The 14,164-nt window shown below is 42.1% G+C and overlaps 1 protein-coding gene across 11 annotated transcripts in view; it reads right to left on the reverse strand.

Moving 5' to 3' along the window:
- Positions 1-14,164, reverse strand: part of NPAS3 (neuronal PAS domain protein 3) — an 877,558-nt gene that overhangs the window by 16,763 nt on the left and 846,631 nt on the right. For all 11 annotated transcript variants that reach the window (XM_073211382.1, XM_073211377.1, XM_073211373.1 and 8 more), the window contains 2 exons: positions 10,558-10,751; positions 6,310-6,416 (listed from right to left, as the gene is read on the reverse strand). In XM_073211382.1, the coding sequence (XP_073067483.1) occupies positions 6,310-6,416; positions 10,558-10,751 (301 nt within the window). The remainder of the gene's footprint in view (positions 1-6,309; positions 6,417-10,557; positions 10,752-14,164) is intronic.

Consider the following 14,164-nt stretch of genomic DNA (forward strand, 5'->3'; position numbering starts at 1 on the left):
GACATAAGGGGGCTTTTCTCTGTTGGAAACTTTTGGGGATATTTTCTTATCTTTCAAAAATGAACACAAAATAGTGACTGACCCTTTCCTGACTTTGGACATTTTCCTGTTTGGCGTTGATGATTGGCAATGTTACAGTTGTCTTTCTTTTGGTCATGAAGAAAAAGTTTAAGTCATTTTTACTTGTAACCAGATGCATTCTAGCTGATGTGCCCCACCAAAAATTCAAGGGAGCCAGAGAGGATGTGGGAGTTTCATAAAGAGGTTCAAATAACCCTACCCTTAGTTAACCCAATGTTTATGGATAAACCATGGTACGCTAAACACATCCACAAGTTAATCCTATGCCACTCATTTGTATTTCAGAAAGTTTTGAGGTTTTTTTTGAAATGTTCAGGGCCTCCTTAAATCAGTGTTTTAAAGACAGTGTTTTAAAAAAAATATAATGGCATGTTGTTCTTAATCTTGTATACAGTATAAGAAGTAAGAGAACTGATTTTATTTAGGTTGATTTAGGTTAAAATGGATGATTTAGAAGTACTGTTGTTTTTTTCTGATCATGCTTTGTAAGAGCAGTGGGGTCTCTCAAATATCAGGTGTTTCTTTCATGATGATAAAAGCAGCTACTACTTGAAGCAGTAATAAGGAAAAGCCCAAGAATCCATGTTAGAATCAGATTAGAGCCCGTCAGTCCAGTCCGAATTCTGCCTTAGCCTGCGGGCACAGAGAAGGCACGGTGTGTCGCTGCTTTCGGGGTCCGGCGGAGGCTCTTCTAAGCCGGAACACCCTTGACACCATGCCCCCGATCTCCGGCCATCTCGGCTCCTTGCTGTCTTCTCTCCAGGGCCACGGAAATGTGCCACCTTGGAACTTCTCATCCTCTCTTGGTGATCCCTACCTCTGGGGGTTCTGTGTTTTGTTTATGCATCTTAATAGTCCTCATTTTATGCTGTTTTCAAAACTGGCTGCTTTCACACTATCTTTTCTACTAGTATGTACGTTCTGTGAAGGTAGAGACCACATCTCAGTCATTTTTGAAGCTTTACAGCAATACCACAAAGCTTTCTATACAGCAAGTACTCTCCAGCGTTAGACGAACAGGGAAGATGTTACTGTTCTTATTCACACATGCAGCACTCAAGGACATAGAAAAACACTAACCCAGGGAAAAGCTAAAGATTTCCATTTGCACAAGTTTACACTTACTCCTATTTACAAATTGTCTCCACTGATATTCAAAAATTCACATTTTTGGAAAGAAGTCAATCTCTTTATCCAGTTATCATACACTCGTTTCACTTGAACACTGAGACACCCTCAGAGCCAATTCACTACCCATACTTTACTACTATTAATACAATCCATCCAATTGGAAAGGAAAATGAAGTCTTTAAGATTATTAGTCGATATGTATTTACTTTTGCTCCATGCAGAATTATGCCTTCTAAATGCTATTATGCTCATTTTTACATTTTTACTTGTAATATAACATGAATCTGAACTTAAACATGAATCTGAATCAGGTAGGGATCTTATTAACTGCGGACTCGGATTCAGTAAGCCTGGGGGGTAGGCCTGAAAGTCTGCGTTGCTGTACTGCAGTAGTACAGCGGAGCAGGGACACCTGTTCCTCTCTGTTTTTTGTGTTTGCCTGCCCTTGAACTTGAAAAGCCCAAGTCAGCATTTGCCAAAAAAAGAAAGAAAAAGACATAAAGGAATAATATGAATTCATTTCTGCACAAAAACCTGACTTTATTTTGTCTCCATGTGGCAGTCTTTTTAGTTAATGGACAGGCACATGATGTAGGCTGACTTGGCTTCTGAAATAAGTCAGATGTGATAATAATTATATGCAATTCCTTTCATGGGAATTTCATATTCATATGGAAGAAGAGGAAGAACTCATTTGCTCTGGAAAAAAGTTTAGCCAACTGCTGATCAGGTTGCAGCTACATCTCTGAAGACCCAGCCCTGAAAAAGGCTCTGTGATCAGAAAAAAATCCTCTGTGTTATCTGCATTTGGTCCAGCCATCACACTTTATACCTTCCTGTCTTGCTTTCCTCGCAGCTTCCTTTTCTGTGTGCAGTGGCTGCATACCCAAATCAACAATTAAATCCCCCTTTGTTTGTGTGGCAGATGACAAATGCACGGAGGGCATCTTGTGTTTCCTAGGCAGGCAGGGCACTTACTTTGATTGATGCTCGGTTGTGGAAAAAAATGAGCTGGGAAGGAATTACAATGGAGGGCCTGCAGACTGGAAGGGGATATACTCATTAGTCCTGCATTAGCAGTCGGCTTGCATTTGATGATGAGACGCCTTCAGGAGGGCAGCGTAGGGGTTATTGATGCAAAACAGCACGGAATGCCTCATGCCAGGTAGTGTGTATTAGGTTTGTTAAGAAGTATAGAATTTTGTAATTAAGAAATAATCATTGAGACTCTATTTTTTTTCATATTCCCCATATATATGAGGGAGGCCATGCTTTTTAACTCTACACCATCTCAGACCAGCTGGAAGTCCTCTCTTTCTGAAATAACTCTTCCAGAACTTCCACATCTTGGGTGTGGGTCCAGGAAGGTACACTGCCATGGCTTCCACCCTCTCTGGCTCCTCCTCTGAAGCCTCACAGCCCCAGCACCTTGCCTTGCTAGTGGAGTAGGAAAGGCTCAGGCTGCTCTTTCCCGGTTCTAGAGGGTTGCTGCTGACTCAACCTTTAGGGAGAGGCAAACTCAGCATGTCCTGTAGACACAGGCTGAACTGAAAGGGACCAGCAGGAAGTGCATAGCATGGTCGGTCCTGTGGTTTAGCGTGTGTGGTTTGCTCTGGTGTTTTTCCGGCTCCAGGCAGTGGTAGAGTAGGTGATGGTTGTGCCACTCTCATAGCTCATGAGTGACACAGATGCTCCAGGTAGCTGGAGTGTGTGAACTCTAGGGAGGCATGACTGATCATCTTGAGGTCAGTCCCTCCTGAGCAGTGGAGAGCTAGTGGACGATAGGCATAGATGCTCAAGTAATTGCTAATATGAGTGGTTTAAAATGCAAACCTTGAAATGCTGATTTGGTTAATTTGGCCTGAAGAATCAGTGAAATTGGGTTCAGTAACTCCAGTGAGGTGGCTTAAAGAAAAAAAAAAATCACAGAGGTCTTTAATCACTGTGTGAAAGAAGAGAACCCACAACTCCCTTAGTCTGGAATCCCAGTGTAATTTGGCCAGCCCTCCATGTCAGTATAGATGAGGTGACTTTTAACGTCAAAACCCAGTGAACTCTCAGGCACCTTGTGTTGACCTAGTAGGAGAGTAAGTGGTCCCGAGTTCTTGGTTCAAGTGCCCAGAGTTGCCAAATTCTAGTGCAGCTGAGATTCCCTTTTACTTTTCTGATTCTAGAGACAAGTTCATGTATGGATTTACAGATGCCTATTTTAGGAAAAATGATGTAAATGATAAAGATAGCATTTTAAGTTGTCAAAGGCTATTGAGTCTTTTAAAAAAATGTTTCCTGCCTAAACTGGAGTATAAGACAGATATCAAAGATCAGAAATCTTATCGGATGACTAAAACCTGTCTTTCATGGATTGAGCGAGGAATTGTGCCAACAGCTCTCAGAAGAAAAGCTAAACAGTTAATGTGGCTTATTTTTTAACCATTCCTTTGTTGTAGAATTCTATCTTATTCTTGAACTCAGTGTATGTCACCATGACCTTCTCCTGCCAAGAGGGCCCAGCTGAGGCAGCCTCAGCAATAGCCTGGGGCTTTGGACAAGCAAGATGCTCTGCTGGCTTTTTGCCTTTGCTTACAATGTTTACACAACCAAGACTTATTACATGCTCTGTCATTTTGTTACTGGGTTGGCTTTGGTTTGAGAATTAGGTAAACATCAGACATTCCATCACACAATTTTAGACTCAATCTTACTTTATAATGATGTTAATGTTTATTGTACAAAGCGAGATGCATTTGTATATTTTAGCATTTTATTTCAGTCACAGAATGAAAAATCTGACATTGGCATCAGTTTGATTTTTTTTTTGTGTGTGTGTGTGTGATTGAAGATATTAAGCACTACAAGAATGTTGAAATTTCAATCTGATTAGGATCAAAATTCTTCAGGATCAAAACACTCCTTTTCCTTCCCCTACAGTTTTACTAATTGTGTGCTACTTGACATTGTGGAGTTATTCCACAGCGTGAGAGCTAAATATGTGAAGTGTATTTTACTGTGCAGAATTATCAGCTCATTCTATTTGTTCTTCATGTGTTTAAGGTTATTAAAAGAACTTAAAATTAGAAGTCATGTGCATGAGTTGAAAGGGTGAACTCAATCATTGTTAGTAGGCTAAATCATAAAGCAAGCGCCAGTATGTCAATATCAAGTAATGAAAACACCCAAAGAATTTGAAAGCATGCCTTCTCTGTTTGTTAGCTGGCAAGATACCAGAAAAATTAGGAGACTAGTGCAATAGCGAATGGCAGAGTTGTTTTATTTTCAGCACTCTGAAATTATTCTGGTTACTGAAAATGAGATAAAAGTAGATCGGAAAGAAAGGCATCAAACGTATTTGTTGGAGACCTTTGCTTTATGAGAAGAAATGAACTGCCCTAGCTCACTGTTCCTGAGGAATTGGAGTTCTTCAAGCCATAAATCAAATCCCAGAGAAAGAGCATGATGTTTTCCAAGTAATAACTGAGGATGACAGAAGTTCTTTTTTGTTAGCACCAGGTTTCTGAATTTAGACCTCAATTACAATTCCAAAATGAGAAAGCACCCCTCTCTCCACACACCCATGGTCTATGGCAGGATCCTATAAACAGTATATTCATTTTTAAAGTTTGGATTTCTGGTTTATCAACTCTGGATCTCTGATCCAAAAATCAGAGATCCTGATTATTCTTCATTTTCTCTAGATTCCCAGGTACAAAGAACCTTATGTTTCTTTTCAGGAAACAACATCATTTTTTGTCCCAGTTAATTGAAGAGCCATCTGTTTCTGTGATACACAACACCCATTCCTTCTTAGCAACAAGTGTGTCCCTAATTCCCTGTTGTGCAATACGAGGCAGGCACTCAGTGTTGGAGTAGACTATGCTGGAGAGCAGCCTTACAGACAGGCTTTTTCCAGAAACATGGTACATTAAGAATTTGACATTGCGCTTGGTGCATATTATTGTTGCTAATGCAGGGTTAAGAACACATTATATGATGCTCACACTTTGAGACTTTGGCTAGCTTACTGTCTCTTCATTAATGGTTTTGGAGGAAAGGAAAGATCTGAAACAGCTCTCTTCCACCATGGCAATAAAGGGGAGGGGAAGTAAATACATAGGCCACCTGGCTGATTTTACTACATAAAAACTTCAACTTCAAGCTGTACCATCTCATCTGTGGCACTGGCATGTATTTACAGTCAGAGTTCAGAACTGGGTTTAGAACTTCCTAGGAATCCAGCTGGCAGGACCCTCATCTTTTAGGAAGAGCCTATTGATTGGCCATTAAAAGGACCTCTGTTTGGAAAAGGGCAGCCTCCTCCTAAGAGGTCCACCAGACCAGAGTCTCTTGCCCTATGGGATTGTCAGACCTCTTCCATATATAGTGTAAACAGCTCTGCTACATTTAATGAGGGAACGCTGCAGGAGGACACAGGTACATGCGCATCACTGCTTGCACCCAGCCAGACCGCCGCTGGGCTGCCTTGCTCAACTGCCACAAAAGGTGCCTTGGAGGTTAGCCTGCAGGTCTGGGGCTGGGAACCAGACTCAAAGAGCTGAGATGTTTGTCTCTCCCAGACACCAGGAGATGGAGGTGCTGCTCCTCTGATGACCCTCTTTCCAGAAAAATCGTGAAAAGGCGCTCCGTGTGAGAGCTGCTGTGCCCACACAGTGTGCTCTGCCCTTGCCCCGCTTTGGTGGCTAGGCAAGTGGGAGTCTTTATAGGTTCGGTCTGTTTGAAGTTGGCTCCTCCCATGCATATTTTGAAACTGAGACCACAAATTTCAGAGTGGAAATGAAAGGGTCAAGAAAGCACTGAAGACAAAGTTCTCTGTCACTTTGTGGGAGAGAGAGAACCCGAGAGACCACAAAATCCTGGCTGAAGGCCTGACGACCCAGCAGTTTCTCTGGGCCTCAGGTCTAACTTCCAATGTAATTCCAACACAAGTTGAAGTGATTTGCATCTCAATTTTTCTCACTGCATGCTGACAGTCACCTCCCACGTGCACAGGGGACAGGGAGGGAAAAATTGGCACTGAAACCCAGCAAGCAGTAGAGAGCGGCGATGCCAGCCAGGTGGTCCCCACACGGAGGAGGTACTTACAGTCCAGGTGGCTGTGCCTGATGCCCTCGACGTCTTCGGCGTGGATAAAGTGGTAGCATCTCTTCCCTACAATGTCTACAGGGGTCAGGTCCATATAATCACTAATCCTACAAAGAGCAGAACACACATTGGAATTCAGAAGAGGGAAAATATAGAAACTCTCAAAAGACTTAGAGACAAATCTGAGCATTTCCATTATACCAGGGTACCTGTGAGGACGTGGTACTGTGAGGGAAAACCCTTTATAGATAAGATTATTTCTTTAATGTATAACAGACTTTCTCAAAAGTAGGAATTGTGCTATATCAGGCAATTGTGTTTAAATAATTAGGTAGGTTTTTCCTTTCTTTTTTTTGGCATCAGAATACACGTTTAGACAGCATAATTCCATGAAATTATTGAGACTCAGTAACAATGCAAGATCCTCATTAGAGGCCAAGATAATTCAAGGTTACATAATAAAATAAAAACATGTTACGTTTATACCAAATGATTAGAGACACCTTTCATTTGAACAGATTGGTCTTCTATGGGGTATTTCCATGAAAAAGGGCTTCAGCCGCTTCTTGGCACAAACTCTAAATTGGCATTCAAGGGATATAATTTAAATGCGGAGACATACAGATGCCTGGGGGTATTATCTTCTTTAGTCTTAGTCATTTGGGAGCCCAGCTTTCACTCCTGGCCCTTTTAACTGGTACTTTGTGGTAGATTCCACACAGAAACTTTTAAACCATTTGAATAGCTCTTCCAGGCTTGTGCCTGACAGTACGTATGCGTAAGCCTGCATCATCGATTGTCCAGACGTCAATGTCCTCAGGCAGGAGCACAGAAAAATAGAACCCAAATTGGAAAACATGTGGGGGGCATCTGCCGGGATTACATAAACACGTCAAAGTGCTTACCCTCCCTATCCAAGGACAGATTCATTTTTCAGGCCAAAATAGAAAATAGCTTTTGTTTAATTTATTCCCTTTACTGTCCCTGTGCTTTTGATGGTTTATGACTTATGATATATTCAAATATGAAGTGAATCTTCAGAAATGACACATTTAAACACCCCATGAGATCGTTGTTGTGGAGTCATATCTGGCTCCCCAAGGCAGAGAAAAACAAAACAAAAGCAGAATAACATGGAATACAGTTAAAATATACTACCCATTAAGTAAATTTATCAATGTCTAGTGATTCTTAGTGTAGGACTAAATGGGGCAATAAAATACTTCTTATTTTTTGGGTTTTCTCAGGATTCCATGGTCTTCTGGTACAAAACAGATTAGTTGGTGTTTTCCTAAAACCACTAGCTGCTTTCCAAGTGTAGTTTACACCCCCTTATTGTGAGTGAGTGAACAAGGATGGCATTAAAAGGCACTCATTGGTGTTTCTGGAATTTGCCAGCTCCTCTGAAAGCAGTAGATGTCGGCTTTGCCCGAGGCTGTCCTAGGGAATGCAGAGGAGAACCGTCTGCAGAGTCAAGGAGCCGCTTTAGTTTCTAGTTAATAATTCCCTAATTAAACAATAAACACTGGGAACAAGCCACTCCGTTCTTTAGGGAAGATGTTTCTTTAGTTTATACTTTGTTGGAATGAAATCCTTCAAAACAGTTGGAGCACTTTTCTGTACTAGAGTCTGCCACTGCCACGAACATGACCACTCAGGGTTCAAAGCCCTCTCAATACATGTGCAGAAGGTGGGAGACCAGTCTGGTGACCTAAGCCAAGATCAGAGTCTTGATGGCATCTTGTACTCTGAACTCGGTTTCCTTACCTATCAAACAACCTAAGAGAGCGGCGAGGGGATTAATGAATGAAATGAAATGAAGGTAGCATAGTGCCTGGCACACTGGTCTGCTTTACCCTCAGACCAAATAGACAATTACCCTACAGAGGTCCTCTTTAATAATGACCATCACCTTCAGTCTAATAAGGGGTTGTAGGAACTTATACTTTTTAACGGGAGGATTAAAACGCTCAAAGTGGGACACAGAAAATGATCTCAGTTACTAGATGGGCAGCACGGGCACTCGGGTCCATGAAGCAGAGTCAGTCAATCTGTGATCACTGATTGCTGGTTCTGAGAGAGGACAACCATGGAAGTTAGGCAAATAAGATGAGGCTCCAGTTTTTGGAGGGAATGCCAGTGGTAAATCTCAATCAGGGAGGCTGACATTGGTTCTCAAAGGAGTAAAGCCAGAGTTCACCCTTTAACTTTCTATCTGCCTTTCTGGATTGGAGCTCCAGCATTCTACATTTTCAATCAGAGAATAACCAGCTGTGGGCTGTAACTCTGTCCTTTAATGGATGCATGTGTGTGAAAGGTCCCTCTCAATGGCCAATTCCTTACTGTAGAGCCCAACTTCTGAAGAAAATAAGAGATAAGGAACATAGGGAGACCCCCACAGAATGTAGTTAAGTGCAGTGTTTGAATCTGGCAGATTTGGGTTTGAATCCTGACCTGGGGCATGTCACTTAAGCATTCTCTTTAAACTGAAATTGCCAGAGGGTGATGGAGATAGCCACACCTGCCTCACAGACCTGGCCTGAAGCTTAAATGAGATGGTGACTTTGATGAGCTTCGCACACTGCTGAGTTGGGTAACACGGGTTCAACAAGAATTAGCTATTTTTATTATTATTTGCCCACTCCAGTTAATCATTTAGGCTATCTTTCCTGATATTCTTTGGCCATTCTAAAATACCTTAGAAACAGCCAAATATACAGTTGCCATGATAAGAATTTTAATAAATAGAGTTACTTATTTAATAATAATGACAGATTCATGGTGTCTTCTATCCCACTGAACACTAATAGCTCGGGTGGGTGCCTTTCCCCACTGGTGAATCCTTTCCTCTGAATCAAGTCCCCACTGGAAACGGTAGGCATGTCTAACTTGGCTCAACATCTTTAGCACTCTCCAATGGACTGGATGCAGATACTGGCCGTCTTCCTCTTGGTTAGGCCCTGGGGAGGCCAATTATCCACCTGGGTCTTCCACCCTTTCATTTCCCCTCCAAAGGCACTCACAGGGCTCAGTGGACAGATGCTGCCTTCATGCTTGACGATACTTTGTGCCACAGAAACACCCTCTCAGACCGACTCAGTCATTCTCCCGGTAGCACTGGGGCGGGATGGAATTGCCAAAGCGTCCCTCCACAGCTGACACACATGCGGCACCTGTGAGTCTCTCCTCTTTACATCAGTTTGATGATGGGCTGGTGACTTGCGGGGGTAAGGTCTGAAGGGTACTCTCCCATTTCCTTGTCCCTTGCTTTTTGCATAATGGAAAAAGTGAACTTTCTAACCAGAGGCTAAAAAGTCCTTTTATTAAAGCTCAGTGTCGAGGAAGGCCTGCCAAGTCGTTTATTCAATGAGTCCTCATTTTTTAATTTATGAAAGTGAAATTGTCAGAATTACAAAGTCTTATGTAACAGTTCTGCAAATTTCTTTCTTGTCCTTTTTCCTCTGGAGGCCTCAAATTCTCATTCTTTTTGCTACATATGTCGTGGACCGAATGTTTGTGTCCTCACTAAACTCATATGTTGAAGCCTTTACCTGTCCACAATGTGACAGTATTAGGAAGTGTGGCCTTTGGGAAGTAAACAGGTGTAGAGGAGGCCATGAGGATGGAACCCCATGACAGGATTAGGGTCCTTATAAGAGAGGGAAGGGACCAGAGCTCGCTCTCGCCCCTCACCGCAGGAAGGAGCCACCGTGAGCCAGGAGGAGGGCTCCCACCGGGAACCTGATCTGCCTGCGCCTCCATCCTGGACCTCCCAGCCTCCAGAGCTGTGAGAAACTCACGGCTCTTGTTTCAGATGCCCAGTCTTTGGTGATCTGTTACAGCAGCCCGACAAGCAGCTGGGGAAGACAACGCGAGGCCAGGCTCTTGCTGCTGTCAGGGGGCGGGTCTGGCTGAAGCTTCAGGAGATACCCTCTGTGGCATCATTTTGCCAAGAATGTCTCAGCCTTGCTCTCTCCTTGGATTCTTGGCCAGAATGGGCCTTAATTATAGCACATGGATGTCTGGGTATCCCAGTTCATTCCATCACTGTCCCTAATGTAAATCAGGGTGGCAATGTAAATTTTAAATAAAAAGCATGTTTGGTGTCAGTCCAAGCAGCCATTAAAAATACAATCAGGATTTATAATGAGCCTCTTTGGGAGAGGAAATCCTTTAGACTGCTGAACACACCAGCCCTCACCAATGTGTGACATACAACAAGAGCAAATGAAAACAAAAATGAAGTACCTATTTTCACAGTAAATGATATTGAGGTCCATATTTACTCGAGTGACGAACATATGGCAGTCAATTCTGACTTCATTGATCGTAGGGGGAGGCAAGGCATGAGCCACAACCACAAGCCCCATGATTTGGCTGGGGACAGTCCTCCCATGGGACAGCGACACCCGCAGTCGTAGCCGGCCTGTTATGTGAATCACCTGGAATAGAACATTAAGTACAGGACACAGTCAAATTTATATCTGGGATGTAACAGTATTTCTTTTGAGAAATGTAAAATTACATCTGGAACAACCAATATTAGCTTGTATCTTCTATAATCATAATGGCTTTCAAAGTGCCCTCAATGTCCTCAAGGTGAGGGATGAAAGAGGACTAATATTCTACTCTGAGCATTTCTCAAGGCAGCATTTTTACTGGGTTACTGCTGTTTTTCAGAACTTTTTTTATCTTGTTTAGAGGAAGTTCATAACCAGATAGAATGACCAGAATGTTGAGTGCTGAGGTGCAATAGGAAACATTTTTGTTATCAGCCCTTGTTAATGGACAATGTCTGTGTCTCTCCAAATCTTCACTGAGTGGGAGTACATGGCCGTCTCCTTTGAGAAGCATGGTTCAGAGCTTTCCTTTATCTGGGGGCTCGATTTGCAAAAAAGACCTAAGACTCCAGTGAGTGAAAGACTCAGTGGTAATGACTTGCCTGGGCCCTTTTGGGCCTAGATATTCTGTGCTGGGCAGCCCTGAGTCGCCATACTGTGGTTACTGCAGTGCCCCATGGGCTTGAAGGTCAGAGGGCTCTGGGGTAACATTTGTTCCTTGAGCTCGTATTAAAGTAGGGTCGGGATGATTTGCACCATTTTGGTGGCCTATATTGGTTAGTTGTGCAGACATAGGAGGATTGGGCTGTAATTTTTGGTTTCTTAGCCAAAGCGTACCCTGAGAGTCCACGCCCCCCTGGACAAAACCAAATCAGCTCATCACCTTCATCCATTTTAAATGGTATTACTTTTATAAAGGGGAAAAAGTTCCTTTGCATAGAAATAGCACATAGAAGAGGAGCCATCCTGTCATCTTCCTTAAATGTTGTTTTGGGAAAACAAAGTCATAAAAGGGTAGAAAGTACAAAGGATTAGTATGATTCTGCCTTGGGATGATGGAAGTTCGGTGTGTGTGTTGGGGGGGGTTGGAGAGAATTGTGTGTGTGTGTGTTTGTGTGTGTGTGTGTGTGAGAGAGAGAGAGAGAGAGAGAGAGAGTAATATACTCTGGCTGTGTTCCTACGACCCTGCTATGATGTGGGGGACTCTCCAAGGCCCAGCTGTAGAGGTAATCCCTGAGATTCACTGTACCATGGAGCTCAGTTCAGTAGCTACCCACGCTTCCACATATGGCATGCCTCTCATCTCTAAATGCATCACTGAGTGACACACCATTTTTTGAGGTTCCACTTTCCCCTCTTTGCCTTAACGAAACACAAGGGGAAGCAGGTCACTGGCCTCCAAGGAGCAATATGATCTACTGTCTGCTGTCCTTCCTTGGGGCTTGACTGGTAATTCTTTTTTCATTTTGTTTTTGTTTCCCGTAAGGTATTTACTTTTCCAAAAGCAAGCCCCACTACTGTCAGTCAGGAAGCAGGATCAAAGCTTAGGGGGCTGCTCTTCAGAGTCCTGGCTGTTCTAAATGATACCTCTTCCCCTACTCCCTTCACATTTGCTCCTAGAGCTGTGAATCTAGAAACACCAAGGAGGAGAATTATTTAGGTTATTTCAGGAGCAGCTTTTCGACCACCCACATTTGAAGTTGACTAAATTCATACTTAATGCACCTTTGCTTTAAGCTTTGGTCAGATGAGCTACTTTATGAATATTTGAAAATGTTCCTAGAGGCAAGGATGCTAAAACACATGTCACAGACACACATTTTTGCAAGACCTCACTAACTAATAAAGAAATAGCTACAAGAAATGGGATTAACCTCCCAGGAGGGGTGTTAACAGTCTCTGGTCCTCCTCCCAGCTAGGCTTACATAGATGCTCATTTATCATTATCTGTCTTGTTTTATCAGGGACACTCAGCTTTTTGGAAAAACAGATCTAAAAATGCTCAGAAAAATACACATCCAGAAATGATATGTTAAATAAATCCCCACTTGGTATTCTATTCCAAAGGAATTTATAGGCATGTGGGTTAGAAAACATTTTGGGAAAGCAGACAGGCTACTGATGGGAAGCTTTCTACATGTCAGATTCACCCAGCCTCCAATCTCCAGCTTTTCCTATGGCCATTAAAATGTCAAAGGGGGTCAAAAGTTAGGTTCAGTAGGAGTCAAGATTTACTATTTTCTGATTTTGTTACCCTGAGCAGGTTACTCCAACTTCTTTGCATCTCAATTTCCTTTATGGAAATGGGGATAATAATGACTGTTCTACAGTTACATTATAAAAATCAAAGGAGATAATGGAGGAGAACACTTTCTAAAATGTAAATAAGTCCACAAATTGCATTGTAATTCTGTTTGCCTTTAAAAATATTGGCTCTGAATAATAAGGATAAGAACCGATTATTAGTTTAATCTTGACCAAAGGCCTAATAAATAAATTACTATTACTCGAAAGGATCATGACATTTCATATTTGGAAGAAAATATGGGAGGGTCTCTCTTAGGTCCTTCTCTGTTTTATTCTTTAGGTGAGGAAAGAGGCTCTAGAAAGTTCATCCCCTGTGCAGAGTCATCTAGCTTGGAAATGGCATAAAGAGCCCAGAATCTGGGTTTCTAGGTCTTGTTTGAGCATCATTTCAACTTTGTTATGCCTGTAGGCATTTTATATGAATATTCTTGTCAAATGAAACATGATAAGTTTATACTAGATGTCAATTTACTACCTTAAGCAAACTGTATATGAACCTTTAAAAGGATTTCACTTATAACCAGAAATTCAGGTTATTAGAAGAATGGCTGAGAACAGCACAAACTAATTAGAACAAGAAAAAAAAAAAGAAAATTACCAATGCATTAACTAAACAGTTGTCAAGAATTGTCAAAGAGCAATCAGAGGGTGTGTTTTTCTGTATGTATGGCCAGCTGGGGGTGAGGGAGAGTGGGAATGAAGAGAAGAAAGGCTTAAGTCACATAATTAATTGATGGGTTTAAGTCAATGTATTTTTTCAAATCCATTTCAGAATGCCGACAGCTTTTTTCCATGTGACAGGTTATGTTTAAATTTTAGAATCATGTCTGGCAGCATGTATACACACACAGATAGAGTTGATTTTTTTTCACTTTGTGGTTACTTTGAAGGCCTGAGATGTAGAGGAAGAGCATTATCAGAAGAGCCGGGTTCCAACCCCAGCTCTGGCACTGCAGAGCCAGGCAGCTATGATGCTCAGAGAACTGAAATGTCTTGCTTACTTTCCAGCTCAGTCTATTAGAGATTGAAACCCTAGTACAAGGAGGAGAGTAAGTACTCTGTAAAGGTATCTTTGTTTTCTTAAAAGGTCATCAAAGGGCATTTTATTGATTCTTTAGTTTCTAAAATATTATGTGAAAGGGACCTTGCTAGATGATAGGGAACAGAGCGAGGTGAATCAAATGGAAACCTGTCCTCACAGGGTCTAC

Source organism: Manis javanica, chromosome 8, assembly GCF_040802235.1.
Source record: "Manis javanica isolate MJ-LG chromosome 8, MJ_LKY, whole genome shotgun sequence".
Classification (NCBI taxonomy): domain Eukaryota; kingdom Metazoa; phylum Chordata; class Mammalia; order Pholidota; family Manidae; genus Manis; species Manis javanica.